The sequence below is a fragment of the Equus asinus genome, chromosome 6 (assembly GCF_041296235.1).
Source record: "Equus asinus isolate D_3611 breed Donkey chromosome 6, EquAss-T2T_v2, whole genome shotgun sequence".
NCBI classification, from domain to species: domain Eukaryota; kingdom Metazoa; phylum Chordata; class Mammalia; order Perissodactyla; family Equidae; genus Equus; species Equus asinus.
Window position 1 is genome coordinate 18863539 of NC_091795.1, and position 25894 is coordinate 18889432.

Sequence of the window (25894 nt, forward strand, 5' to 3'; positions counted from 1 at the left end):
ACAAGTCTCCTCCACGTAATAATTTATTTCATTTCAGAACAACAGCAGCACCTGCGGTCACGGGGCTGTGCCCGACCGGCCAGGGTCAGGAGCCCCAGCACAGAGACCGAGGACCAGGGGCTGGAGCCCCGCACAGGTGGACAAACGGCAGAGCACAGCCTTCTGCTGGAGAACAGTGACTTTGAACCAAGCACCTCGATGTTGTGTTTCTGTGCGCACAACGCCAGCCTTTCCTTGAGAACGGCCCCAAAGGGCAAACACCTGCCCGGGTCCAGAACCCTGTGAGCCCCTCACGCATGAGGCCGCTGATTGTCCCAGGCCCCACTCAATGGGGCGGAGGGGAGTGGGCACACACAGAAGAGTGTGGATCTGGGGTGGGGTCCTGTCCGGCCTCCTGAGATGTCCCACGTGGTGACAGGAGCCCAGAGGAGAATCCTTGCACGCGACGTCCTGCCTCCTTCCTTGAGGGTCTTATCTGAGGGACAAGGTGGCTCTAGTCCTTACGGGGTGGGCACTTGGAGGCCTCACACAGGCGTCCACAGCCCTGCAGTTCTCTGAGACGCCTGACTTATGGAGAAGCAGGTCACACGTCTGTCCCCTCACCCCTCCCCAGGTCTTACTGTCTGACAATTTTGTAGTCAATCACTTATTTTCCCCACAAATCTACCCTCAGATGACTTTATGCAGGTTTCCCTTGGATCTCAGAGCTGGGGAGGGAAGGGCAGGGAAGTGGAGCGGGGGATGGCAGTGTGCTCCTCCCCGGCAGCATCTCTGGGATGGGGAGGGGTCTGGACCACTCTCCAGAGCAGAGGCAGAGCCTGGAGCAGGAGCAGATCCGTGGATCTTCTTTGGATCTGGAGGCATCGACGGCACCATTTCGATTTTAAGAAAGTGAGGCTGGATGTTCCCACAAACCTGCCACAGGGAACCTCGCTGCTGAGGCGGAAGCCACAGGTGGGGACACGGTGGCTGGTCTGGGAGCCTCAACGGTGAGGGCAGGAATTAGTTTTCTAGAAGATGGAGTTTCATTGTCAGATAATTCCAAGAGACAGGTACTTTTCCAGGCCAAAAAAAAAAGTAAAAACAAAGTTTTTCATATTCATCATAATGAATTAAAACGTCCAAACAGATGTGCCAGAGTGTGGCTTCATCATTCAGTTTGAAAAGATGGTCTGTCAATCTCATTGATGTTTTTGTTGATCTTCTGTTTATCACCCAGATGGCAGACGTTGAAGATCACTTTTGGGAGCCAATCACCCAGGTTCTGAAAGGGCCTTTCTCGCGGCCGCGTGGCTCCCGGACCCTTCAGTGGTAATAGTTGCTGAAGGCGTGGAGAATGTACAGCAGGGTGGTGATAAAGGCAAAGAGCTGGAAGAGGACGGGAGAAGGAGTGTGTGAGAGACACCGCTGCCCTCAGCCCCTGCAGCCTTGAGGCCACGTGTTCTGACCCCACTTCACCCCCTGCGCACTGCCCAGCCTGAGGGCAGCACCACTGGACAACTGCTCCATCCTCCTTGAGACTCGCCATCCCCAGGCATCCTGAGGTCGCACTCCCTGTGTCCTGCTCCAACCATGCAGGCTCCATCTCCCCGGCAGACGTGTCCACCTCTTCCTGCCATAAAGGGGCTCGTCTCCACCCTGCGCCTGCCGGGCTCCTGCCCACCGTCCGTCACTGCCTGTGCTCTGACCACTCCCACAGTCTCACTCACGGCCCAGAATTCTGCTTTGGATGCTTGTCTGTCCCCTCCATGAAGGCCTCAGAGGCCCCCAGCTCTCAACGGTTCACCCTGAACTCCTGAGATGTCCTCACCGGCCTCCACAGCTCAGAGGGCTCCAGGACCCTCCTCTCCTCTGGTCCAGTCACCAAGCCAGGAACCTGTGACCCCTCCCTCTCCTCCTTCCCCACCGCCATGGCCAAAGCCCCCCCGAGTCGCCTGATTGTCCTGCCTGACCATCTCTTGGTGCGTCCACTTCTCCCTTGTCCGTCATCCGTCGCCAGGACCTCCCATGGCCTCAGCTTGTCCACTTCTGCCCCCTCCTCCCTCTAATCCGCCCCAAGAGGAAACGTGGCCTGGCTGCTCTGTCACATCGTTAGATGGTGTGATGGCTCCCACTTCCCAGGACAGAGATCATCGTCCCAATGCAGCTTCCAGGGCAGCCGGCCGCTCAGGCTTCACTTTGTCCCGCTCTCCACTCACACTCTGTTCTCATTCATTCACTCATTCATTCATTTATTCCTTCAACAAATATCCTTAACAGACCTGCTCTCCTTCAAAAATGACAGTGGCTATAACAGTGATCAAAATGTTCAAACACTCCTATCCTCGTGGAGCTTACATTCTAGTGTCAGAAGCGGATAATAAGCCCGATAAACAGCAGGGGAGTAGGTTAGCTGGGTATCGGGCCTGGAGGAAATAAAGCAGGAGGGGGAGGGGATGCTGGGGGAACAGGGAGGGCCTCACTGAGAGGGCGACATGTGAGAAAGGAACAGAAGGGGCGAGGGAGCTGCCTCCTGGAGTGAGGGCATCCTTGTCAAGGCTGAGGTGACAGTGTGTCTGTGTGTCGAGCAGCAGGAGGGGAGGTGGGAGCGGTGCTGGGCCAGTTTGTGAGGGCAGGGGCTGCGGCTGGAGGGGCGAGCTGAAGGCAGTTCGAGGCTTGATGCGGAGGGAATGGAGGCAGACAGGCCGGGAAGGCAGCTCAGCTACCCTGTGGCCCCCTAGTGGGTCACGGTGCTTGCCCGCACCCCATCTCATGCTGGGGACAGTACCCCATGCTGGACCCCTTCCTCCTGACACCTGATCCCTCAGGAGCCCCCAGCCTGACACAGGACTCCACCTTTCTGGTCACGGTGACTGGTCAGGGGTGGACTCAGACCCAGTTCTTCCTGGGGAGTTTTCGGGGGAGGACTAAGGAGGAAGGTCAGGCTGCTCCAGAGGAGGACTCTTCCGGCTGTGAGCTCCCTGCCACGTGAGGGCGCCATTCCACCAACAGAGAAAGAGGCTGCTGTGCAGAGCCTGGAGAGGGGAGGCAGGGCTGCCTTGAGTCTCTGCTCCCAGGGGGCCTGAGGTCTAGGGGTCCTGCTCCTCCCACGACTCAGCTGGACCACCTTGCCTTGGGGCCATCAGCCACCGTCTGCCCCCTGTGGACTTCTGTCATTGCAGGACCCACAGGTCAGCCATGCTGAGGAATTGGGGCTCAATCCACAAGCAGTGGGAGCCACCAAAGATCTTCAGTAGGAGAGAGAGACGTGTTCCAGTTCATGTTTTGGAAAAAATCATTCTGAGTGAGTACAGAGGGTGGAAGAGGGCGCAAGGCTGAGGCGGGAAAACAGAAGACAGAGCTGACACCTGAACTTGGGCCTGGTGCTCTGTGAGCTGGGCACACCTGTTCACACGGGCACAGACACACACACACACACACCCCCTCCATCCTCCAATCTCCCTCAGCCTGAGGCTCAGGTCGTCTGCTCCCCGTGAGACAGAGTTAAGCCTCAGGCGATGCCCCTGTGCCGTGGTGGTCACTGTCCCAGCGCTCACTGAGGCTGTGGTGTTGATGAAGTAGTTGGTCAAGTTCTGGGTCTCAGAGACGATCGTGGCGTGCACCTGCAAGACGGCCGCACTCATGTACAGGATGGCGGTGGTCCCGTGGTACAGGCTGTCCTGGAAGGCAGAGCAGAGGCCTCGTCATGCGGGCACATAAACAAGTGAGCACTTTCCACTCGGACTATATAGCTGAGAAGAGGGAGGGAAAGAGACAAGGTGGCTCCTGAAACTCCTGCTTTTTGGGGGGCGCAGTGTTTCTAACGAAATGTCTATGTAGCCAACAATAGTGGATTAACAAACGGAAATAATAATATTAACACTAGCCAATATTAATTGGGTTCTTGTCCAGTGCCAAGCTCTATGCTAAGCCCTTCTCTCATTTATCTCATTGAACCTTGTCAATTTGGGGGAAATGGAAGCTCAAGGTTAAAGTTAATGAATAAATGAACGAGCCAGGATTTCAACCGAGGACACATTAACTCCAATGCTCTTAACCATGAGTGTTGTGAAGACCTACTATGTGCTGGCATTGTCCTCACAATGTGCACATGTTGTCTCCTTTCATTTCCAAAGCTAATTTCATAAGGCTGCTTCTATCATTATCTCCAATTCACAGCTGAGGAAACTGAGGCTTAGCTACCAGGTGAGAGAGCTGGGAGAGTCAGGCTCATCCGACTCTAGATTTCCAATTTTGATCCTCTGTGTTAAATCTCAGCAGTGTTCTTCAACTCAATGAGAATGTCGTGTAGTCATTAAAAATGGTGATCAGTTCCGGAAGGAATGTCATAATAGGCAAATCGGCATTTTGCATCCCCTAATGAAACAGTCAGTTCAGGAAAACTCATCAGTAGATGAAAGAAAGCATTAGAGAAAGAATTGATGGAGTAAGGCTGCCACATGGAAAGAGGGACCGCCAGTCACCATGTGTGATGTGACTTGAAGCCACTTATGAAGTGTTCTTGCCAGAAAGACTAACCGTCCTCAAAGAAGCCTTGCTTACTGACTTCCAGTCGACAGGAAATTCAGGACTAGAGGAGCAATTCAGGTCACACCAGGAAGAAGCCAACACACAAACCCCAAATGGGGGACCTTCTACAGGACGGCCAACCCAGGGTCCTCAGCAAGTCACTGTAGGGGGAGCCCTTCTAGATGAAAGGGGCCCAGGATCTCTACCTACCCAGGGCAGCGCATGGCCTCGTGAGGACCCGGATTCAAACAGGCCAACTGCACAAGGCACTTCAGACACAACCGGGGAAATGCGAATGTGAGCCAGGTCCCAGATGGTGCCGAGGGATCCCTGTCAGCTTTACGTACGTGTGACAGTGTGAGACAGTTTGCAGGGTCTTTGGAGGCTACTGACGTGTGTAGAACAGGACGATGTGATGTTCAAGGTTTGCTTTAGAATTCATCAGGAAAAAGAAGGGTGATGAAGCAAGTGTGGTAAAGTCTGGATAATGCTGGAATCTGGGTTATGGCTACGTGAGGGTCCATGATGGAACCCTCCCTACTTTTGTAAATGTCTCAGATTGTTCAATATAGACAAAGTTTAAATGGTTATCATGATGATGACAACATAAAAAAATAATGACCTAATAGTAAATGACAGAATCTACATCCAAAATTATTTCTTCAGTGTGATCGTATATTATATATATTATGTGTTATATAAAAATATATATATTTTACATAAAATTCACTAGGAATATGGAAGAACGAACCCAGTGACTGTGATAGGACCTTGAGATTGGGGTGACTTTTTTCCTACTAACGTTTCCTTCAGTGCTTCTCCAGTGATTTCACCATAAATAAAATGCATCAGGATGGGCTCGCACAGGAACAGACAGAGCGTGTGTACTCCAGACGAGGACGGCCATGGAGGGGACGGCAATGGAAGGGTTACTCCGGCAGAAGATGCCTTCATTCCAGTTTAATAGGAGACACACAAAAATAAAATGTCCTGGTTCCATGGGGTCTGAGCCCAGGAAAGGTCTCTGGACCCTGGTCTCTGGTCCTCCCTCCCTCCCAAAGGCCCATTGTCCTCACATCACCCAGGATGTCAGTCTGGGAGGAGCGCGAGGCCTGGGCCACCCTCGTTCTTCTTACCAGGACTTTCCAGGACTCATATTTTTTGTAAAATCCAAGCAAGTAAGACAACAGGAACATGAAGGAGGTGAGGAACGAGGTGAGCGAGACGTACATCACCCATCCTTGCAGCAACGGCTGTGCTACCTGAGCGGCGGCCACCAGGACCCAGACCCAGCACCCGAACACCTGTAAGAGAAAACCGTGAACAAGGGGCGTCATTTGTCTGTGCGGGCACGTTTCCCTTTGCTGGGCATTTTTCTTCTCCTCTCTCCCTGGTTAAAAGCTCTTCAGGTGAAGTTAGGTGGGAATCAAAGGAACAGGGAAGGAAGGTTGGCCCCATGAGTCAGGTCCTATTGGTAGAAAATTCAAGGGGCTACACAGAGGTTGCCAAGGGAAGGACTCAGCCAAATTTGGCCTGTGGATGAGTTTTCTTGGCCCAAGTAGCGTTGGCATACACAATTTTTTAAACATTTCTGAGTAAGTTGCCAACATTTAAAACAGGATATTTCACATGAAAAATCCAGATGCAGACATTTCTTGAGAAATCCATAGTTCTGGCCACATTGAACCCATTTCCAGGCCAGAGTAGGCTGAGATGAGTTGGGACTATCTCTTTCAAAAAGATCTGGAGTGCTCAGTGGACCACATCCTCCCTCCCCCACCCCTATGCCATTGTGTGGCACTTTCCCTGTTGCTCGCTGTCCCTGTGGAAGAGTGCTCTCCTTCTCCTGGCTCCCTTCACCCACTGACAGTGCCTGCCTTGTCCTGAGGACATGCGGTTTGGAGTCTCTGGGGTTATAGTATCTGATGTCCTGCGGTCAGTTACCAGCTGGGCAATTCGGTTCCAGCTTAATCAGCTCTCAACTCTGTCCAGCCATTGATTATTTCTTTGATGGACAAACCACACCTTTGTCCTGTCATCTCTGGGCTCTGCCTCTGTTTGCTTTGGGGCTGGGCTTGCCCCGTGTTGCTGAGCCCAGGGGAGGAAGTAAGTGTCCACCAGACGGCGTGTTTAGTTAGAGGCCTGGAGAGAAGATGGACACGAGCACCAAGTGTTTTGTCGTTGGTTTGTCTCAGACGTTCTGAGCCCCTCCCCTTCCTGGGCCTCCTCGGGACGTCACTGTGAGCCTCCTCAGTTCTCCCTCTCACTCCTGTTACGTCTGTGTTTTCAGGTGCCACAGAGGCTGGCAATCCCAGGAACCCCCCTCAGCCCGTTTCTCCCTGCGGCCTTCAGCCCCACACGTCCACTTGCCCACTGGACATCTCTACTTGGACGTCCCTCTGTGGGGGCCAACCCTGCACTTGCATGACCCTGAGAGAGAGAGCGCCTCATTAATTTTGCCCCTAGACTCCTCATTTGCTTCATGCTAGTCCTGGCCCTGCCCCTCAAGCTCCTCAAATCCAACAGATACAAAATCTGAACCCACGGTCACTCCCAAATTCCTTCAGAACCCACCTGCCTCAGCACCTGCTGAGAGAGAGTTACGGGATTGGGAACGAGGGTACAGAGCCCTCCAAAGATCACGATAATGTCCTATTTCTTACACTGAATACTGGGTACACAGGAGTTTATCTTTTATACAGCGGTAAAATAATTTTGAAAAAGAAAAAGAAAAAGAACCTGTTGGAATATGAGACCACTGGAGATTTGTGGTGAGGGGGAATGGGGGAAGCCAAGGGTGGCTCCTGGGTTTGTGGTTTGGAGGAATCACACTACCAGATTTTAACACTTTCTATAAAGTTGCAGTAACCAAAAGAGTTGCCAGCGCAGGTGACTCACATTTCTGCCCATCTTAGGAGATAGCTCATCCCCTCCCCTAGTTCTGTTGCTTTTCCACATAAATTTTAGAATCAGCTTGTAAATATCAACAATATCAATCTGCTGGCATTTTGATTGGGTTACATCTATAGATGAATTTGGGGAGAACTGACATCTTTACTCTGATGAAGCCTCTAATCCATGAACATGGTATGCCTCTCCAATCATTAAGATGTTCTTTGACTTCTTTTATCAATGTATTGCAGTTTTCAGCATACAGATGCTGTACAAATTTTCTTATACTTGTACCTACTTATTTCATTTTGGGGGTGCTACTGTAAAGAGTATTGTTTTTTAAAAATTTCATTTCCCAGTTGTTCATTGTTAGTCAATAGAAACATGATTGATTTTTTTTTGTTGACATTGTGTTCTGCAACTTGCTAAACCCACTTATTGGTTCAAGGAGAGTTTTTGGTTGTTGTTTGGCAGATCCTTTGGGATTTTCTATGTATCTCATCAGCTTTTACTTTTTATGGCTACTCATGAAATTGAGCTTATTTTCATATATTTCATATTTCCTCTTCTGTGAAGTTTTTTATTGTTTTTTACTGGATACAAGTTTGTTATAGGTTTATCTTTTTCATATTGATTCATTGGAATTCCTTCTAACTTGCAGATCTCATTGACTGTTATAAATATTGCAGATGTATTCTGCCAGCATATGTCTCACACATAATATGGTGTCTTTTAATGAACTGAGTTCTTAATTTTAATGTAATTGAATATGTTAATCTTTTCCTTTATAGACTGTGCTTTTTAAGTTTAAGAAATCCTTCCCTACCTTGAGTCATGAAGATATTCTCGCATCTCAGATATTCCTTTTGGGATTATGTTTTTTCTTCCTGAAATTCAACTGTTAGCAGTTCCTTTAGGAAAGGTCAGTTGGTAGTAGTCAATTTGATTTGTTAAAAAAAAAAAAAGTCCTTATTTTCCCTCTGACAATTATTTCCTCTCAGCACTTCCAAGACATTTTCCCCCTGTGTTCTACACCTTTCCATGTTATTCCACTGTAGTCTGGCTCCCACTGCTGCTGCTGAGAGGCCAGCTGTCAGTTGAACTGGTGCTCGTTTATTGGACTCTGTCTTCACTATCTGGCTGCTTTTAGAGTCTTCTCTCTGTCCTTGGTATTCCACAGTTTATGAGATAGTGATACAATGCGTTGAGGTGTGGCTATCTTTTTATTAATTTGGCTGGTATTTACTTTATATTCCATATCTGATAATTCCATTATTTCAGTCGAGGTAGCCTGATTCTGCAGTCTGTGGTTTCTGTTAACCTTCATTCCTGTTCTCTTTTTCCCTCCTATGTTTAGGGAATTTTTATTGTGAGCTCATGACTGTGGGGGTGGCTCAGTTCTGAGTGACGCTGTCAGGACCTTCTGGACAAACACCTCCACTTACTTCTGTCCAGCTCGGCTGAAAGATACACAAGTTTCGGGTTCTGCTTTCCATAACACACCCCTGCTTTCTGGGACAGGCAGTTCTCATCTCACAAACAATACACAGACATGGACATGTCCCCCCATCCCTGGTGAGGCTCCACTGCTGCCGGCCTGGGGAGGAAGAGCAGTTTAGAACTGATGGAGGATTCATGGGCTCCTAAGGAGAGAAAGGGAGCAGGCGGTGAGAGGCCAGAATAGACCAGGGAGTTGACCACAAGCCAGAGACCCCTGGGCTCTTATAGGGCTGGGCAACATTCCAGAAGCCTGGCCTCCCTTACAGCACCAGCTCTGGGAGCACATCTCCCCGACCCTAATATCAATCTCCAAGTGAATTGTGGGAGTCCTGGGCTGTGCTTGGGACCACTTGTGAGTGAGTTGGGGCTACCTTGTCCTGAGGAGGAGGTGTGGAGGGGCAGAAGCTGCTGTCCTCTAGCACCCCCTGAACTGGGCTCTTGCATGTTGGTCCCAGTAACGTGGTTGCCAACGCCACAGGGAGGTGCCGGGGCTCAGCGTTACAGCACCTGTCGAGCGTCCTCCCCGCCCAGCCACGGGAGTGCATACAAATGCTGGCACACCGTCAACTCCCAAACAATGCTAGCTATAGTGGGAATGGCATTCAGGAGTTAGTGACTGCACCAGAACCTGTAAAAGTTTAGACGCACATTAGACCTCTGAGGGCAGAGGGCCTGGAACAAAGTAGGTAGGGAGGGGGTCAGAGAACATTCTTTTGAATGAGTCGATGGTAACGCCACCATCACCTCACATTCAGCAGGTGCTTTACAGTTTATAAACTGCATTCACCCAGACTGCCTCATTTAGTCTAGACAGCAATTCTAACTCCCTTGGGCTTTCTAAGAACAGAGAGCTGCCACTTGATACCCGCCAATTACTGTCAGCTCCCCTGGGGTGGGCAAGGGTGCTTCAGTCCCACCACACCTGTCAGCACCTGCAAAAGGGTCCCTGCCCACCTCCTGCCATCAGAGGCCGCCCCAGCCAGACACTGCCGTACGCACATTATTTACGTGTCCAGATTGAATTCTCACCACAATCTGACGTGGTGCTGTGCTGGAGGGGACTGAGGCCCAAGGTCACACAGGACAGAGCTGGGACACCTGTGGGTCTTTCCTCACAATCAGATTTCACCCCCTGAGAGCAGGGTCCTCTGCGCATTTGGGAATCTACTCAGATTACATGGAAATCTTCTGAAATGGCTCTAGCATTGCATAACCAAGGTTATGCAGTGGAATGTTATTTACTTTTTATTTCCACACCCTCCACCTTCTAAACAGTAGTAGGGACCAGGGCCAGGGACAAACCCCAGGTGAACTGAAACCCAGCAGAGTGTATCTCGTTTCCCCCCCAAGCAGTCTCGATTGGGTTCTTTAGAGGTAAGACAACTTTGAGTACTCGTCTGTACTTTTTTTTTTTAACTCATATTTAGCTTTCCGAATTTTCTTGGCAGCCTCACTGCTCTCTCATTTTAATCACCGTTTTGCATTTCCCAGAGCAGGGGATATTTTTAGATGTTTGGGGCTGGCCCTCAAAGTGGAAGAATATTTTATCATACTTAGATATTTCGATCAAGTGTATTTCAAGCACGATTTTGGCGGAGTCTGTTTCTTATGAATAAACCCAGAATATCATCTACAAACTTCCCAAAGGCTGAACTGAAACTTGAAAGGATCTTTTAAGGTAGGATGGAGCCTAATAAGTTTGGTTACTTCTTCTCTAGAACGTGGAGAATGGCTGCTCACATCTAGAAAGCTGGTTAAAGAGCTGGCATCTAAGATGTGGAGGACCAGCTCCCAGCCTGGAGTCTGGGAGAAACGGCTGACTCCAGGTCCGGGGCGGGGAAGGTGGGCCTGGACATCTCATCACACCAGAGACCAAGAAATGTTCCAAAGGCTCTGGGTTAGGTCAAAAGGATTCAGAGGCTCCTGCTGGGCAAAGATGAGGCAATTTGAGATTCAAATAAGTATAACAGCTACAGTGGATTGGAATACATCAACTAAGTCGAAATCCATGAGTTGAAAAAGATAGTTTTTAAAAAGCCCTTCTTTGGCCACTTTTGGAGGATGCTTATTAACTTGGAAGGAAGCTCTGCTCACCACTGTACCACCAATGCTTACTATTTTGAAAAATGCTTAATAAAGGGAGAGAGTTAAGTCAAAAATATGTCATAGAGGTAAGGAGCTCTGAAATACTACGTGAGTCTCACCCTCAGAGTAGCATTCTGAGTCCTGCTACTCCTGGGACCATCTGGGGACGTTGAGAAAGCCCCAAGGCCTGGGTCCACCCCAGAGGTTCTGAATGAACTGGTGAGCGAGGCTGCGTGGGTAACAGTTCCCCAGATGAGGCAGCCAGGACCGAGAAGCCCAGAGCCCACCTCTTTGCCTCCAGTCTCCCCAACTCCAGCGCATGCGGCATGAGGCATGCCCCCTCCCAGAATCCTAGCTTGCCTGTTGGGCAGGTTATTTAGTCATCTGTGACTCCATGTTTCTGCCCATCAAAGAGACGAGGTGGGGATCACGCTGACCCCTCTCTCATCTGGTTCTCGTGCAAACTAGATGACTCTCTCTCTGACACCTGGTGAATGTTAAGTAACCATTGTTGCCATGTTGGCCATAATCATTTGGAATGGCACAGAAGATGGGAGGGAATGTTCTTTGAGAAAGACCCACAGGAGGGAATGTCCCAGGCCAGTCTTCCTGAGGGACGGAAAGTTCACGTCTAGGGGAGATGGGAGACAAATCAGATCGGTGAAGAAGGTAACATTTGGGGACACAGACCTCTCTGAGGAGTTGCTGAAAACTTTGGTCACCTAGAATAATGTACTTATGCACAACCACGATTTTTGTCTACAAATCTGGGGACTCAGAGACCCTCGAAGCCCAGCTGCAGGCCCGAGGCTGAAGTCCCTTCCATCTCCAGGTTAAATTGTGGTGCCAGCAGCTGCTCTGCTGTATTATTCTGACAATAGTGATCAAAACATCAAATGCACATACTGTTCAGCTCAGCAATTTGACTTTTTGGAATTTGCCCTACAAATAATGAACATGAACGAAAAGACAAAGGCACAGAGTCGCCTACTGCAGCCTTGCTGGTTACCGAAAAGACAGAAGACACCCTAAATGGTCATCCAGTGGGACCCAGTTAAAGCAATTATGTCTGCACAGTGGAACACTTCAAAAAGAATAAAAAACTCCTCATATACCAAAATGGAATGAGCTCTAAGATGTGTGTAGGGCACAGGCCAGCAAGCCCAGTGTGTGTGATTTGTGTAGAAAAAGAAGCAAGCGTGTGTGTGTGTGTGTGTGTGTGTGTCTATGTGCATTTGTTTGTAGGCACACAGAATGTTTCAGGAATGAGACCCAATAAAACAATCAGTGCCCCGGGCTCCGGGGAGGAGAACTGCATGGCTCAGCCACTGGGTTTTGAATGTCTGAACTAACCCAAAACAACCAACATTTAAGTTTAAAAAGCAAGAAGAAAGACGCTGTGCTGAACACCAGAGGCTCACAGGAGACTTTTGAATGGGAGAGACAAGAAGGGACCTGCCTTTCTGTTTGGGAGGACGGCTCTGTTCACCCGGATAGAGCAGCTGGAAGCTGAGGCCTCCGATGGGCGGGGGCAGGCGAGAGGCTGGGCTGCCACCGCGGAGTGAACTTGACACACCAGAAGCTTCTGAAGACAGATGCTGTGCTGCCTGAGTGATGACCCCACGTGAAGGGTGAAGGAGGAGCCAAAAAGATGCCCGGTGTCAGGTCTGCATGGCTGGGGCACCTGGCCAAGCCTGGGAGGTTGGGCTCGGGTGGGGCAGGCCGGGAGCTGAGCACCAGAGAGGAGCCCCACCGGTGATACCCCGGTGGCAGGTTTTTCTGCATAGCTGGGCGGTATTTCAGCATGGTGGTTCTCACTCACCACAGCAGTGCATTCCTTTTCTCACCGCTTGTCTGAGTGTTCACGGAGCACTGCCTCTCCTTCCCTCCCCGGCACTTGGGTGAATGCAGGGTGTACCACAGAGCCTCAGAAACTTCGAGCTGGGAGGAAAAGGCCCCAAGCAAGACAGTGAGGCCCAGGAAGTCAGCGGTGCCAAGTGAACTGGGGGCTTCTGGTCCCACTGACGGCCGGGGAGGAAGAGAGTCCATGAAGGACAGGTTCTGGCATTGCCCCCAGTGGGAACCAGGACCCCCTGAAGACTCCCTCTGACACTGCGATGTTCCAAGATGAAGAAAACCATTGTCCCTCATATGCAGCTATCCACAGCCCATGTTGGTCGAAGCCAGGGTCTTTTGGCCATTGTATACCCTGCTTTTTAATAAATTGTGGTAAAATGCACAGAACAAAATTTACCAACTTAATCATTTTTAAGTGTCCAGTTCAGTGGTATTAAATGCATTCATATTGTTGTGCAACCATCACTGCCACCCATCTCTAGAACTTCTTCATCTTGGAAAACTAAAACTCTGTACCCATTAACACTAACTCCCTCTTCCCCTCCCCCCAGTACTCTTTTGTCTCCATGAATTTGACTATTCTATGTACCTCATATAAGTGGAATCATAGATTATCTGTTCTTTTGTGACTGGCTTACTTCACAACGTGACGTCCTCAAGGTTCACCATGTTGTAGCATGTGTCAGAATTTCATCCCTTTTTAAGGCTGAATAATATTCCATCATATGAATATACCACATTTACGTTTATCCCTTCATCCATCAGTGGACACCTGGGTCGCTCCCACCTTTTGGCTCTTGTGAGTAGCGCTGCTATGAACATGGGTGCACAAATATCTGTTGAATGCACATACTTTGAACGGATGAGACCCATGCTGAGACTGTCCCTCAGACCCCATCAGGCACTTCCAGTGCAAAAAGCCCCAAGAGTCACAGCACCTTCAGACACACCCCCGTGGTGGTGCCCCTGAGGCTGAAGCAGGCGCCCCTGGTGAGTTTCGCGCTGTCCACTCAAAAGGCCTCAACTCCAGCGCGATTTCAGCGGCTCCAACTGAAACCACGTGGCAGGAATCAGAGCTGTTATTATTTTCAATTGATTGTAAAAATAATGTTAACCGTAGAGGAATTTTTCATTATGTCATGTTCCTTCCCAGGCCCTGTGCTTATGCCTACATATTTTTTATGATGAACATACATTTAGAATTCTACTTTTTACATTTTTCTATTTTGCTACATGACTTAATAATACAGTCGATATTTGTCACTCACAGAAGTTCTAGGAAGTCACTATGAGCACTGAACTAACGAATACTGAACCAGTGCTCCCAGGGGAAACACAGTGTTAGGTGCCTATGAGCTTGTGGTCAACTGATTAACACACAACTTTGTTTTATGTGTGTTTCTTTTCAAAGACACCTTATTTAATATACATTGTTGATTCACTAACCTTGAGCTCTTGGCCAGCAGCACCGTAACTATAAGCTTATCCAACACACATATCTTCTCTGTAGGGTGCATCACAGCCTTCTCGTGCTTAGAGCACTAGACCGCACTTCCACACGACACTTGGGGGCTATCTTAAACAGCAAAATCACCCACAAGAAGTGCAAAAACATGAAAGACGTGGCACTAAGCAGACCTCAAAAAGGACGCTTGTTTACAGTATAAAAGCTGAAACAAGAAAACAGAGTGTATTCTTGTTCGTTCCCAGGTGGGAACGTGTGTGTTGAGCGACTCAAATTTTTTGCTGCCCTGCACACGTCCACGAATGACCATGAAAACACTGCGAGTATTGATTGTGGGGTGACAAACACATTTTAGTGAGGACACTAATCCTCCCCATTATCCGTGGTTTCAGTCACCCATGTCAATCGAGGTCAGAAAATATTAAATGGAAAATTCCAGAAATAAACAATTCATGAGTTTTAAATTGTGTGCTGTTCCGAGTGGCACGATGAACTCTCTCACCACTTTGCTCCATCTTGCCCAGGACGTGAATCACCCCTTTGTCTAACATCCACGCTGTATTTTCTACCCACCCATTAGTCACTTAGTAGCTGTCACAGAATTGAAGCACTTGTGCTCATTTCACTTAATAATGACCTCGAAGCGCAAGAGTAGTGACACTGCAAATTCGGATATGCCCAAGAGAATCTTTGTAAAGTGCTTCCTTTTAGTAAAAAGGTGAAAGTTCTCAACTTAATAAAGGAAAGAAAGAGAATCGTATGCTGAGGTTGTTAAAATCTATGGTAACTTTTATTACAGTATTACTGTGATAATTGTTCTATTTTATTATTAGTTATTGTTGTTAATCTCTTACTGTGCCTAATTCATAAATTAAACTTTATCGTAGGGGTGTATGTAAGGAAAAGTCATAGTATATACAGGGTTTGGTACCATCCTCGGCATCAGGCATCCACTGTGGGTCTTGGACCGTATCCCCATGGATGCGGGGGGACCACTGTAAGTGAAGTTGCAAATACAGAACAGTGAGTAACGAGGATCGACTGTACTTTCAACCCCACAATTCCATTCCATCCAGTTGATAAAACCTCATTTACCCAGTCAGTCCCCAGGGCAAGTATGTTGGATGTTTCTAGTTTTTCCCTGTTATAGAAAATGCCACAGTAAATAAGCTGACGCAGAGACAGTTGTCTTCTTTTAAATTGTCTCTCTGGGGTAAATTCCCCAACCGGGCTTACTGGTGGGAGGTGTGAGCAGGGAGGGGATGTAGCTGGTGACTTTCCAACATCCATTAGGCTCCTTGCGTCTCCTGGCCGGGACACCTATGTGACCTAGTCCTGGCCAAGGAGATGCAGGGGGAGCCTTCCCGGGACCCCTGGGGAGGGTTTCTTCCTGCCTAAGGAGACCCAGGATAAGACAGTCCCTGTTCTTGTGTGACCATTGCTGTGTCTGCATTAGGCCTGGAGCTGTGAAAGGGAAGAGCAGAGAGATGGAAAGAGCCTGGCCCTGATGACAGACTGCGCTCCTGAAGAATCAGCTCAGAGAGAGAGCCCGCCCAGCTCCAGACTTCCCGGATGCGAGACCGTCCATTCCCTTCCGTTACAGCAAGTCTGAGCCAGCGATCGCCCCTATCACAGCACCACGGAGCACCGCCGGGGATGGGAGTCTGCTCATGTTGCTCACACCCCTCACCTCCTCTGAGGACACCCCAGTGGCTCCCTGTGTCCTCCAGGCCAAACTTGGGCCACAGCAGACACCACCAGAGTGATGAGCCCATGTCCACCTCCCCCAGCCTGCCCAGCCCCTCCCCGCTCTATACCAGTCTCCCTGAGCCCCCTTCAGGGCCCCCAGCACTTGGGCTTCCAAATGTGGGCACCGCTAGTGGCAGTGAAATCCATTTAGTCAGTCACCAACAGCAATAAAAGATGAAGTAGACTGGTTGTCCCTAGGAAAGGGAAACACTGTTTCCTCAATCTTTTGTTCCAGTTGCACACACACGTACCAGGCTGCCATGAAAATATATCCCTTCTGTGGATCACAGCCCGTGTGGAAACCCTCCCTCTGGCCGAGGGCCTTGGCTCATGCTGGCGTGTGCCCCCTCTTTCCACGGTTTCTTTCCTTCACAGCCCAGCCCAGTGGGCAAAGACCCTCCCCGGTGTAGGCTCACAGCCACAGCTGCTGCAGCAGGAGCCCCGCCAGGGCCTGTGTGGGAAGTAGGAGCCACCCAGAGGAAGGAAAGGGAGACACTGCTGAGAGGGACGGAGGGTGGTCAGGACAAGTGGGGGGAGTCCTGGCCCCCTCCAGGCTGCCCCTGAGGACCGGGTGCCCCTGGCCCTCCTCACCTGGCTGCAGGCCTCCCTGTGGGCAGCTCAGAGATCCCAGCGCTCACAGAGGATGCTATTCACAGCCCACGAGGTGGTTCCCATGCTTGGGACTGGGGGTCTGGCAGCCTTGTGAAGCTTTCTGGGCAGAAATTGTTACATCTTTTGCACAGGGAAGGAAACCCATTCTAGGAGTCCAAGAGAATTTCCCCAACCTCACTCATCAGGGGCACGGCAGGCCTGGACTTGAATGCAGGGCCCCAAAACAGCTAGCATCATGCGGAAGTTCCACGCTCCATAATTCAACCTAGCATACCTCCAAACACCAAGCCATGATGTCCTGACTCACAGAGCAGGAATTTTCTCTCTGTGGCTTTAAGGTTAGCAGGAAATTGCCAGCCCGGTCCCCTTGGCCTCCGGTGAGGGCCCACGTCTTATCCGGTCCACTCCAGGAACAATAGCGCTGGCCAGAGCTCCATCCACAACTGCTCCCAGCAGAACAAGTCATATAAGGAGCCCTTGGTATCCACAAGTGCTTGCAAGACTGGGCTGGCCGCAGGCCAGGGACATTCAGCGCCTACCCTTGGGTGGGTACCGGGCGGGGCAGGATGCCATGGTGCAGGAGGGGCCGGTGAGTCAGGAGCCAGGCCTCCCCTGCCTTCCGCCCCTCCCTCCATCGGTTTCCTCCCCCAGCACCGCACCCACCCATTCAGACCCCCTGGCCCCCCCAGAGACCCAGCTTTTTATTGGCTAAACAGCAGAGATTTACAATGTAACATAAAATGGAATAATAAAAACATTCACATCCATCCAAAGTCTAAAAGGCTTTTCCTTCTTGTCTCTTTAAAAAAAGGAAGCTAAGGGTTTTGGGAGGCAATTTTTCTTTTTTTTACTTTTTTGTTTAGTTGCGCACCTTAAAAAAGTTAGAAAGCATGGAAAAGATGTGAAGGAGCAGGATAAACCCTGATCCCCACGGTGGCCTCGTGGACAGCCTTCCCCCCACCAGGCCTCCCACCCTGGCCTCTCCCTCTTTGGCTCCCACTATGTTTATTAACTTCCTGTCACCTCACATGTCCCCAGGAAGTCATCAGATGAGCCCTGGAGTCGGCTCAGGGGAAGTCCCCACCTTCTCCTTCCCCCAGGAACCCACAGACATTTTGTGACCAGTGGCCATGTTCCTGCCCTTCGTCAGGTACAGAGGACCCTAGGATGTCACCATTCACCCTAGTCCCGGTTGACTCCTGCTCAGCTCCCCCATTCCCCTCTCCACCTACGACCAGATCCTCCAGGGACAGGGACCAGACCAATATCACCTCCTCCCGGAAGCCCTTCCTGACTACTAAGCCCCCAGCGCACCCCTCAGTGACCTCCTTGGGGTCATTGTCTCGCTTCACCGCCTCCTCCCCAGACCCTGAGCTCCGGGGTGCATGACTCTGCCCTGTGTTTTTCGTGTCCACAGTGCAGGGCACAGAGCCTGGCACAAAGCAGTTGATCGGTACTGCTGCTGACCGACTCAGAAGGAGGCAGGAGGCGGGTCGCTGGACTTTGCACGGCTGAGCTGCACAGTCTCGTCTTCCTGGGCCTGATTCCCATGCAGGCGGTGCCTCTTGACACCCTCTGGGCCTGCCTCTGCGGCCCAGCTACGGACTGGGATTCTGCCAGGAGTCTGGACTGAATGAGGACCAACACCCACTTGTTTCATCCCCACCCATTTCCTGCTCCATACCTCCCAGGCCCTAGAAATTCCCCAGGTCGGAGCATCTTCCCTTGGAGAGCGGCTGGGAGGGTTTTCCCACCTCCCTGCCTCCTCAGGCACATAGGAAGGACCACACAAAAAAGTGCTGTCAGGGAGGACGCTGTTCAAATAAACATGCACCTGCCTCCCACACCTGTCCAGCATCACTGGGCAGAGGCAGGGTCCGGATGGGGGGAGCTATGAGTACTGCAGAGGCAGAAAAGCCAAGCTCAGAATCCCTCCAACGGTGGTGCTGAGATGGGCTTCTCTGAGATAGGTCAGACAACTGGCGCCTCAAACCCATGATATCTGGCCCCACTGCACAGGGAGTCTACTGAGGCCCGCTCTGGGGCCCACTCAGTACCTTCTAGGTACAGCTGGAGGCAGGAGGGTGGGGACTTGTGCCTCAAGGAGCTGTGCAACGCAGGGATGGGCTGGCTCTGCTGCAACAGGGTCGGGCCCTGTGGGGCCCCCAGCAGCCATCCACTCTGGTCGAGACGCGAAAGATCTGACCAGGTGGTAACAGCTGAGGGACAAGGCTGGCTGGCACGCACAGGAGGACGCAAGGGAGGGGCTGGTGAGAGATGAGGGGGTAGAGGCCAGGGAACCCAGCGTCGGGCTCCTCCCTCCTCCCCACCCCTGCCTGCTTCCTGCCACTTCCTGATCTGGACAAGATTAGAAACGTCTTGCCTTGCCCCAGGGGAAAGTTCTGCAGGTGAAAATCCCTGGACAGGCAGGCGCTGGCTGCACAGGTGGGGCACTTCTCATCAGTGAGACTTCTTATCTGGGGCTCCCACGGTCCAGGTCCAGCAGGTCGGAATGCGCTGGGCCCCTCCCCGCCACCCTCTGCAGGAGGACCCGGTTACCTCCCTCAGAGTACCTGCTGGTTCAGGGAAATCGCCCTGGCGGGCTCACCTTCCAGCAGCAGGCTCGGATGCCTGTCTCATCTGAACCGAATGAGGCCACGCATTCCGGGAAGGTCGCTCAAGGTGCGGTTGGACGGTCAGGGAGAGAACAGGACCAGAAGTCCAGACATGGGCCGAGGGGAGGCTGTGGATGTGACTGTGCTGGTTAGGTCCCAGGCGCTCAGCTCAAGCCCGTCCTGCTGTGGTCTACTCTGTGACACGGGCTAGAGCTCTGCGAGCCGCAGTTCCCAGCTGCCTGGGAAGCTGGATTCTTGCTAAGTTCTGGCAATGGGAGGAGGGGAGTGGGGACTTCCTGTTGGCTTTTCCAGGTCCTGTCGCTGTCTCTCCAGCAGCAGCAGTTGCCTCCAGCCCCAAAGACCCTGTGCCCCTCCTCTGATGTGACCACTGCCTCACAGCACTGCCTCCTCAAAGGCCCGAGTGCCAGCAGGGCACGGCTTCCCCTGGGGGTCTGAGCACCCACTGCTCACCCAACTCCAGGGGTGCATGTCAGCAGCTCGGTGCGCTTCTCACTCTCAGGCATCTTCAGCATCCCCTTTCTGCTCCTTCTCCACAACTGGGTAACCCATGCCCTGTCCTGAGGCTTTCTGTGTGCGGTCCCTGCCATGGTTTCTGCCCCCTCCTGCCCCTGACAGGCACAGCACCGTTTACCAGTCTCCTTGGCTAGTCTGCAGCTGCGCCATTAAGCATCAAACTCTACCAGGTGGGGGCACGTTTGTCCTCTCCATCTTCACATCCCCGTGCTTCGCACAGAGCAGACGCTCAACACACATTTGTTGAGTGAATCCACAGGATCTGAGTGGGGATCTGAGGATCCTCTTTCTGGGCAGCCTGATTTTATATATTCGTTAACCTCCTGGTCCTAGGAAGTCCTGGTCTGAACAAGTCGCCGTCAATCCCTCAGTCCAAACCCTTCAACAGTGCCAGGTGCCCCTTGAGTAAACCCGTCCTGACAACTACTCCAGCTCCTGGAGCCCTTGCCAGGTGTGCTGTGCACCCCTCCTTTCCACCCTGTCTCCTATCTTAGGGTGCTGTCCACACGTTCATCATCAGTCCCTTGAGACAGTGTCTGTGACTCGGTTGTCCCCTCTGTTATCACCTTCTCATTCTTGTGCCCCCATGAGCTACAGCACAGGATGCATCTCAGTAAATACTTGTTGGTTTACAATTGGAATTTGCTCACAAGAGACCCACGCCTTCCAGTAAGAGGCCCAGGTGACCAACAACAATTAAATAGCACGGGCTCACATCCTAGAGCAGCCGCGACGTGCTGATGCTTCCTGTGAAAGTCCTTACTGAAACCCCAGGGCTGTCTCAGGAGATCTTTACTGTCACTCTCGCCATTGTGGAGGCTCAGAGTGGTTAAGTCGCCAACTCAGGGTCTCACAGCGAATAAGAAGCAGAGCCATTCTGACAGCCTAGTTCACTGAACCCAAGTGCTCTGGGGTATTCCAGAGAAGGGGCAAGGCCTGGGGCCGGGAAGCCAAAGCGGGTCCAGGCCACGCGTGAGCCTGCGTGGTGGTGAGGAGCAGAGTGAAGGGAGAGACAGAAGCAACGAAGGCAAAGAAACTGGGGTAAATTGAGTTTACTTTTGCTACTCCCCAGAAGTGCGGAGAATTGAAAGGGAGCAGGCGAAAACAAGGGGAAGGACCTTTCCTTTTGGAAACTCAACTTCTAAGGAAGTTATGACAAAGCGGAAGGTGCCAGCCCTAAGCCAGGCCTCAGAGGAGCCCCAGTTCCCTCTCAGCCCCATGCAGTAACTTCGGTCCACACAGGTGATCCCAGATGGCTCGGGGGCCGGTAAGTTCTCAAACAGGCTTGTCCACACAGAGCAGAAGCAGCAGCAGGCTGAAATTCAGGTGAAGCTGGGATTTAGGTAAGACAGAAGGGCAAGCTTCCTCAGCTGGAAGATTCTGGAATGAGCTTCTAGGGCCGTCAGAGTATTTCCTTCTGATGACTGTGCAGGCAACTTAAGAAGCTGAAAACATCAAACACTAAACAGTGTTCGAATCGTCTCACTTTTTCACTGGCTGACTCTCGAGAAATCTTCTTAGCTGCTTCCTTTTGATTAGTCAAATAGCTAGTTAATGAAAAGGTTGAAGGTTAAAAGGCTTCCGTGGACTCTTGTTCATAAAGCACCGCCTCAGTCAGAGTCTCCTGGGGCAGCTCTCCGAGTCCACCTTTCCTCTTGTAAAACAGCTGATGAGTGACTCACGGCACGCAGATATCAGGTGTCATGTGGTGGTCCCCCCAAGCTGGCCGCTCGCACATGATTTGCTCTGAAGAGCAAGGCCGTGGGCTGAGTTACCCAGTCCCCAGGCCGCGGCCCTCACTGGCACCAGCAGGCTCCCCGCTCACTGAATGAAGCAGAGGGAGAATAAACGATGCCTGTTTTCACCTAAAAATGCATTGATTCTAAGGTTCCTCACACGTGGAGATTATGTCCTGAAATTAACATTGTTTTCAAATAAGAAGTCTGAATTCAACTAAGTAAACTGAACAAAATACGAATTTTAATGTTAAAATCTCAAAAGTCTTATCCGTTGCTGGTGGGAATGCAAAACGCTACAGCCACTCTGGAAAACGGTTTGTCAGTTTCTTAATAAAAACCAAGCATAACTTATTGTGAACCTAGCAATCACGCTCGGGCAGCTCCCCAGAGGAGTGAAAACTACATCCACACAAAAGCCTGTACGTGAACATTCATAGCAGCTTTATTTAGAATAACTAAAAACGGTAAACAAGCAAAACGCTTCTCAATGGGTCAAAGATGAAACAAACTATGGTAAATCCATACCATGGAATACTACACAGCAATCAAAAGGAAGGAACTACTGACATACACACAACAACTCGGATGGACCTCAAGGTCCTTATGCCGAATGCAAGAAGCCAATCTTAAAAGGCCACAAACTGCATGATTCCATTTATTTACATAACTCTTGAAATAAAATTATAGAGATGGAATTAGTGGTTTCCAGGGGCGAAGGAGGGGAGAAAGGGAGGACAGGGTTGGGGTGGGGGGGACCATAAAAGGGAAGCAGGAGGCAGATCTTTGTGGCGATGGAACAGATCTGTATCTTGATTCTGGTGGTGGTTACACGAATCTACACATGTGAGAAAACGGCAAGAACAGACATATCCTACGAACATCGGTTCCTGGTTTTGCTATTGTACTGGGGTTATGAAAGATGTAACTCCTGCAGAGGCTGGATGAAGCGTACGGGAGACCTCTCTGAACTACCTTCGCAACTGCCTGTGAACCTATAATTACTGCCCCAAAAAAGTTTAAAAATGCACATCTTAATGTTAAAGACCCTAAAGTGAAGCAACTGAGGCAAAGATCTGTAAGAGCAGATGGTGAACACACAGATCCTCTAGGATTTTGTGCCATCCTAGTGTGTCATCATCATTAATGCAAAGGACCCCGAGGCTCCTGCTGCTGGAAGCAGGGGTGACGCGGGGCCTCAGGGGAGCCGAGGCGGAAGAGCTCCGGCCTCATGGGAGCCCCTGTTCGATTCTGCTCTCCTCATATTTTTGGCCCTTGTTCCCGTGGGGAGGCCCTCGGCACAGGGCGGCTCTCCAGACTTCATGGTGGGCGCTTGGGAGGGAGCGTGCCTGCAGACAGCACCATGTCCCCCCTGGGCCGCCCCCGTCACGGAGACATCTGAACTCAGGTTATGGGTTTCACTTTCTCTGCCCCTTTTTGCTGGCCTGAGCTTCCTGTTTTAGAATCCACTTGCTGGACTCATGTCCTTAGAAAAACATACACCTGTCCGTGATGCCTTAGACCCCAAGACTAAGAGTCTGCTGAGACCCCAAGGCCTGGCGCTCTGTGGTCAGCCCCAGTGGGCGGCAGCGGGCAGCATACTCAGGTGACCAGGGACAGAGAGGGGCTTCTACCAGGCTGATTCTGCCCTCCCCTCTCCTGTCCAGCATATCTTGTGCCCCATGGGATCAGAATAACCCACCCACCTCGGCATTCTCCCCTCTTCTCCCGTTTTCCTCCCCATCCCTCACCCTAGACATGAGGCACATACGATTCTATATTCTGTGCTAGGAATGCTCATTAGGGGAAAACCATGTGCAGAACAGCATGTACAGAATAACACCATTAAACATATACATATACGAATATACGCATATATATGGATTATATTTATTTCTGTATTTTCTAAGTTTTCAATAATAAATAAGGATTACTTGTGAATTAAAACTAAAGCTGTGACAAGGAAACATCAAACAGGCCGAATGAGGGACATCGTACAGAATAACTGATCAGTACTCCTCCAAAGCGTCAAGACAAAGACCGAGGAATTGCCCCAGCTTACAGAATCCGAAGGAGACAGGACAACTCAGTGCAGTGCGGAACCCTGGACTGGGGCCCCACTGGAAAAAGGACGTTAGTTAGTGAGGGAACCAGCAAAACTGGCATGAGTTTCTCAGGGCGGCTGATGGTGTAGCATCAAGGTGAACATCCTGATGTTGAAGGGTGTCCTGGGTAAGAGGCGGACCTTAAGGGACGCTGAGTGAGGAGCATATGCGGACTCTCTGTACTATTACCGCAGCTTTGCTATAAATCTAAAATTATTTCAAAAGAAAAATAAATGAATAAAACTGAACCCATGACAATATTGCATGTATGATGATATCTAAGGTCCCAGAGCCCAGCAGAACCACGCACTTGACGCCCCGGGGATCGCATTGGCAGGGGGCAGCATCGCGGGGGTGGGCGCACCAGATGGCCCCTCTCACCCTGGGTGCTTCCTGATTCTGGAGCCCCTTCCCTCCAGCCTCCCGCCTGTGAGTCTCTCCGGGACTCCAGGCCTTTCCCTCTTCTGCGCCCCCAGCCTGGAAATCCAGCCTGTCCTTTGAGGTCCAACGTCAAAGTCACCTCCTCAGTGACAGGCCTGGACTCCTCCCAGATTGACAAGGTCAGATGGTCTCTCCTTGCTGTGCCCCAGCCCAGGACAGTCACCCTGACTATGGAAAGGAAGCGTTCGCGAGTCCCTCTCCAGCAGACAGGGAACCTGGGAAGGCAGTGGCCCTGTCGCCAGCCGCTTGCATGACTGACACAAAGCATGTGCTCAATAAAAAGTGGTGGAGTCGACCACCGTCCTGGCAACTCACATGGTTGCTCTGCGGTGAGGGACACACCCAGGTCCCGGCACACAGAACCTGCCTCAGCACTAAGATGTCATCAGTCTGGCAGGACGCCCACACTTGTGTCCTCCTGGTGGCAGGCCTGGCGGAAACCTGCACCTTGGGTAGGGCCTCAGGGGGAGCCACCCAAATGCTGGGCCTGCCCTGCCCGGCTTCCCTTTCCCTTTGGCATCAATGGGTGCCCTTTAACCAGCTTGCCAAAAGGTCACTCAGTTAGGCCCAGCCTTCCAGGGAGATAAGGAGGGAGGGCTGGTCGGGTCCAGTTGAGAGTTGGAACCACTTTCTATCGTCTCCTCCCTGCCCGCGGCAACATGGCCAGATTCGGAGCTGGTAAGAAAATACCACCCACAAGCTAGATATTTCAGAGTGTTTGACAAACTCCTTTGCCCTGAATTGTTAGCCCATCAGTGAAAAGGGGATGGTGACAGCAGCTCACAGGGGACTGGAGTTCTGTTGAACACTGTGTGCAGAGCCCTGCAAACTGGAACATGCCAGCTGCCTGGGAGGATTGGGGCCACCAATGAGCCGCAGGGCACCCCAGAGAGTAACGCCGGGACAGGTTCTCCTGTGCGACTGCTTTACGGCAGATGTCTTAAGCTATCTCCTGTCGGGGGGGGGGGGGGGGGGGGGGTCCACATAAGTCAAAGTTCCAAGTCAGCAGACAGGAGAATTAAGAAAATACTGGAAGACCTCCTCTCAGAAGGAAAAACAGAGTCCCCCTGCTTTGAACTTAAAAAAAGCACAAACAAGTAGTTGGAGAAAAGAAACCATACAAAGGTCACTTCCAACATCTTCCTGAGGATCCGGGATGTCTTCACAGCCTTCCCACACCCCTCCAGTCCCCAGGTTGCCGCCCGTCACCCACGGTGGGTTTCGTTAGGGACGGAGGAAACCCACCCATCCTGCAGAAGCCAGAGGCGCGCGGAGGGGGAGTAAGGAACATCCCGGCTCTGGGTCCAGGGGCGGAGCTGGGGGACCCCAGCAGCCCCGGCCCTGGCGCCCCCCGGTTCGGGGTCCAGCGTGGGAGATGGGGGACTACAGCTTCCGGCCCTGGCGCCCCTTCCAGGGGCAGCGCGCTCCAGCCCCCGGCCGGCTCCTCAGGGTCCCGCCCTTTCCGCATGTGGCTGCACAGCAGCACTCACCAACTCAGGCAAGAAGAAAGCGTAGGGGATGGTGAGGAACAGCGCGACCCCCGAAGGCACGTCGGTCGGGGCGTAGGTGGTGGCGGGCGGCGGGTCCCGGGAGGCCATGCTCTCAGTCGCTGCCTGGCGCCCTTGGCTCCGCAGCAGCTGGCTCGTGCCCGCAGCCCTTCAAATATCACCTCCTGCCCGACACACCCATCCGACGTCGCCGGGGAGGGAAAAAAAACGTTCCAGCCGAGCAGGTCCTTCCACTCGCTCCAGCCAAGAGTCCTCCGCGAAAGGCGGATTGCGCCTCGCCTGGGTC

General features: G+C 51.5%; 1 protein-coding gene across 2 annotated transcripts; it reads right to left on the reverse strand.

The window, feature by feature from the left end:
* On the reverse strand, positions 1–25894 carry LOC106838533 (MAL-like protein). Of its 2 annotated transcripts, none has more exons than XM_014852704.3 (4): positions 25591–25894; positions 5646–5813; positions 3537–3659; positions 1–1368 (listed from the first exon to the last, which is right to left on the reverse strand). In XM_014852704.3, exons 1-4 carry the CDS (start codon positions 25696–25698, stop codon positions 1306–1308), a joined length of 462 nt encoding a protein of 153 aa, XP_014708190.3. In that variant the 5' UTR covers positions 25699–25894; the 3' UTR covers positions 1–1305. The 2 variants fall into 2 exon arrangements, with proteins under 2 accessions (XP_014708190.3, XP_014708189.3); XM_014852703.3 differs by lacking the exon at positions 25591–25894 and adding an exon at positions 16944–17165.

Bases quoted from the DNA above. Each gene is read 5' to 3' on its own strand.
- LOC106838533 (XM_014852703.3), bottom strand. From the start codon at position 17,135: ATGACTTGTTCTGCTGGGAGCAGTTGTGGATGGAGCTCTGGCCAGCGC. The intron at 5,814-16,943 runs GTATGCTAGGTT...TTTCTCTTACAG, and splicing joins TCATGGCTTGGTGTTTGGAG to GTGTTCGGGTGCTGGGTCTG. The intron at 3,660-5,645 runs GTAAGAAGAACG...TCTGCCTTCCAG, and splicing joins ATGAGTCCTGGAAAGTCCTG to GACAGCCTGTACCACGGGAC.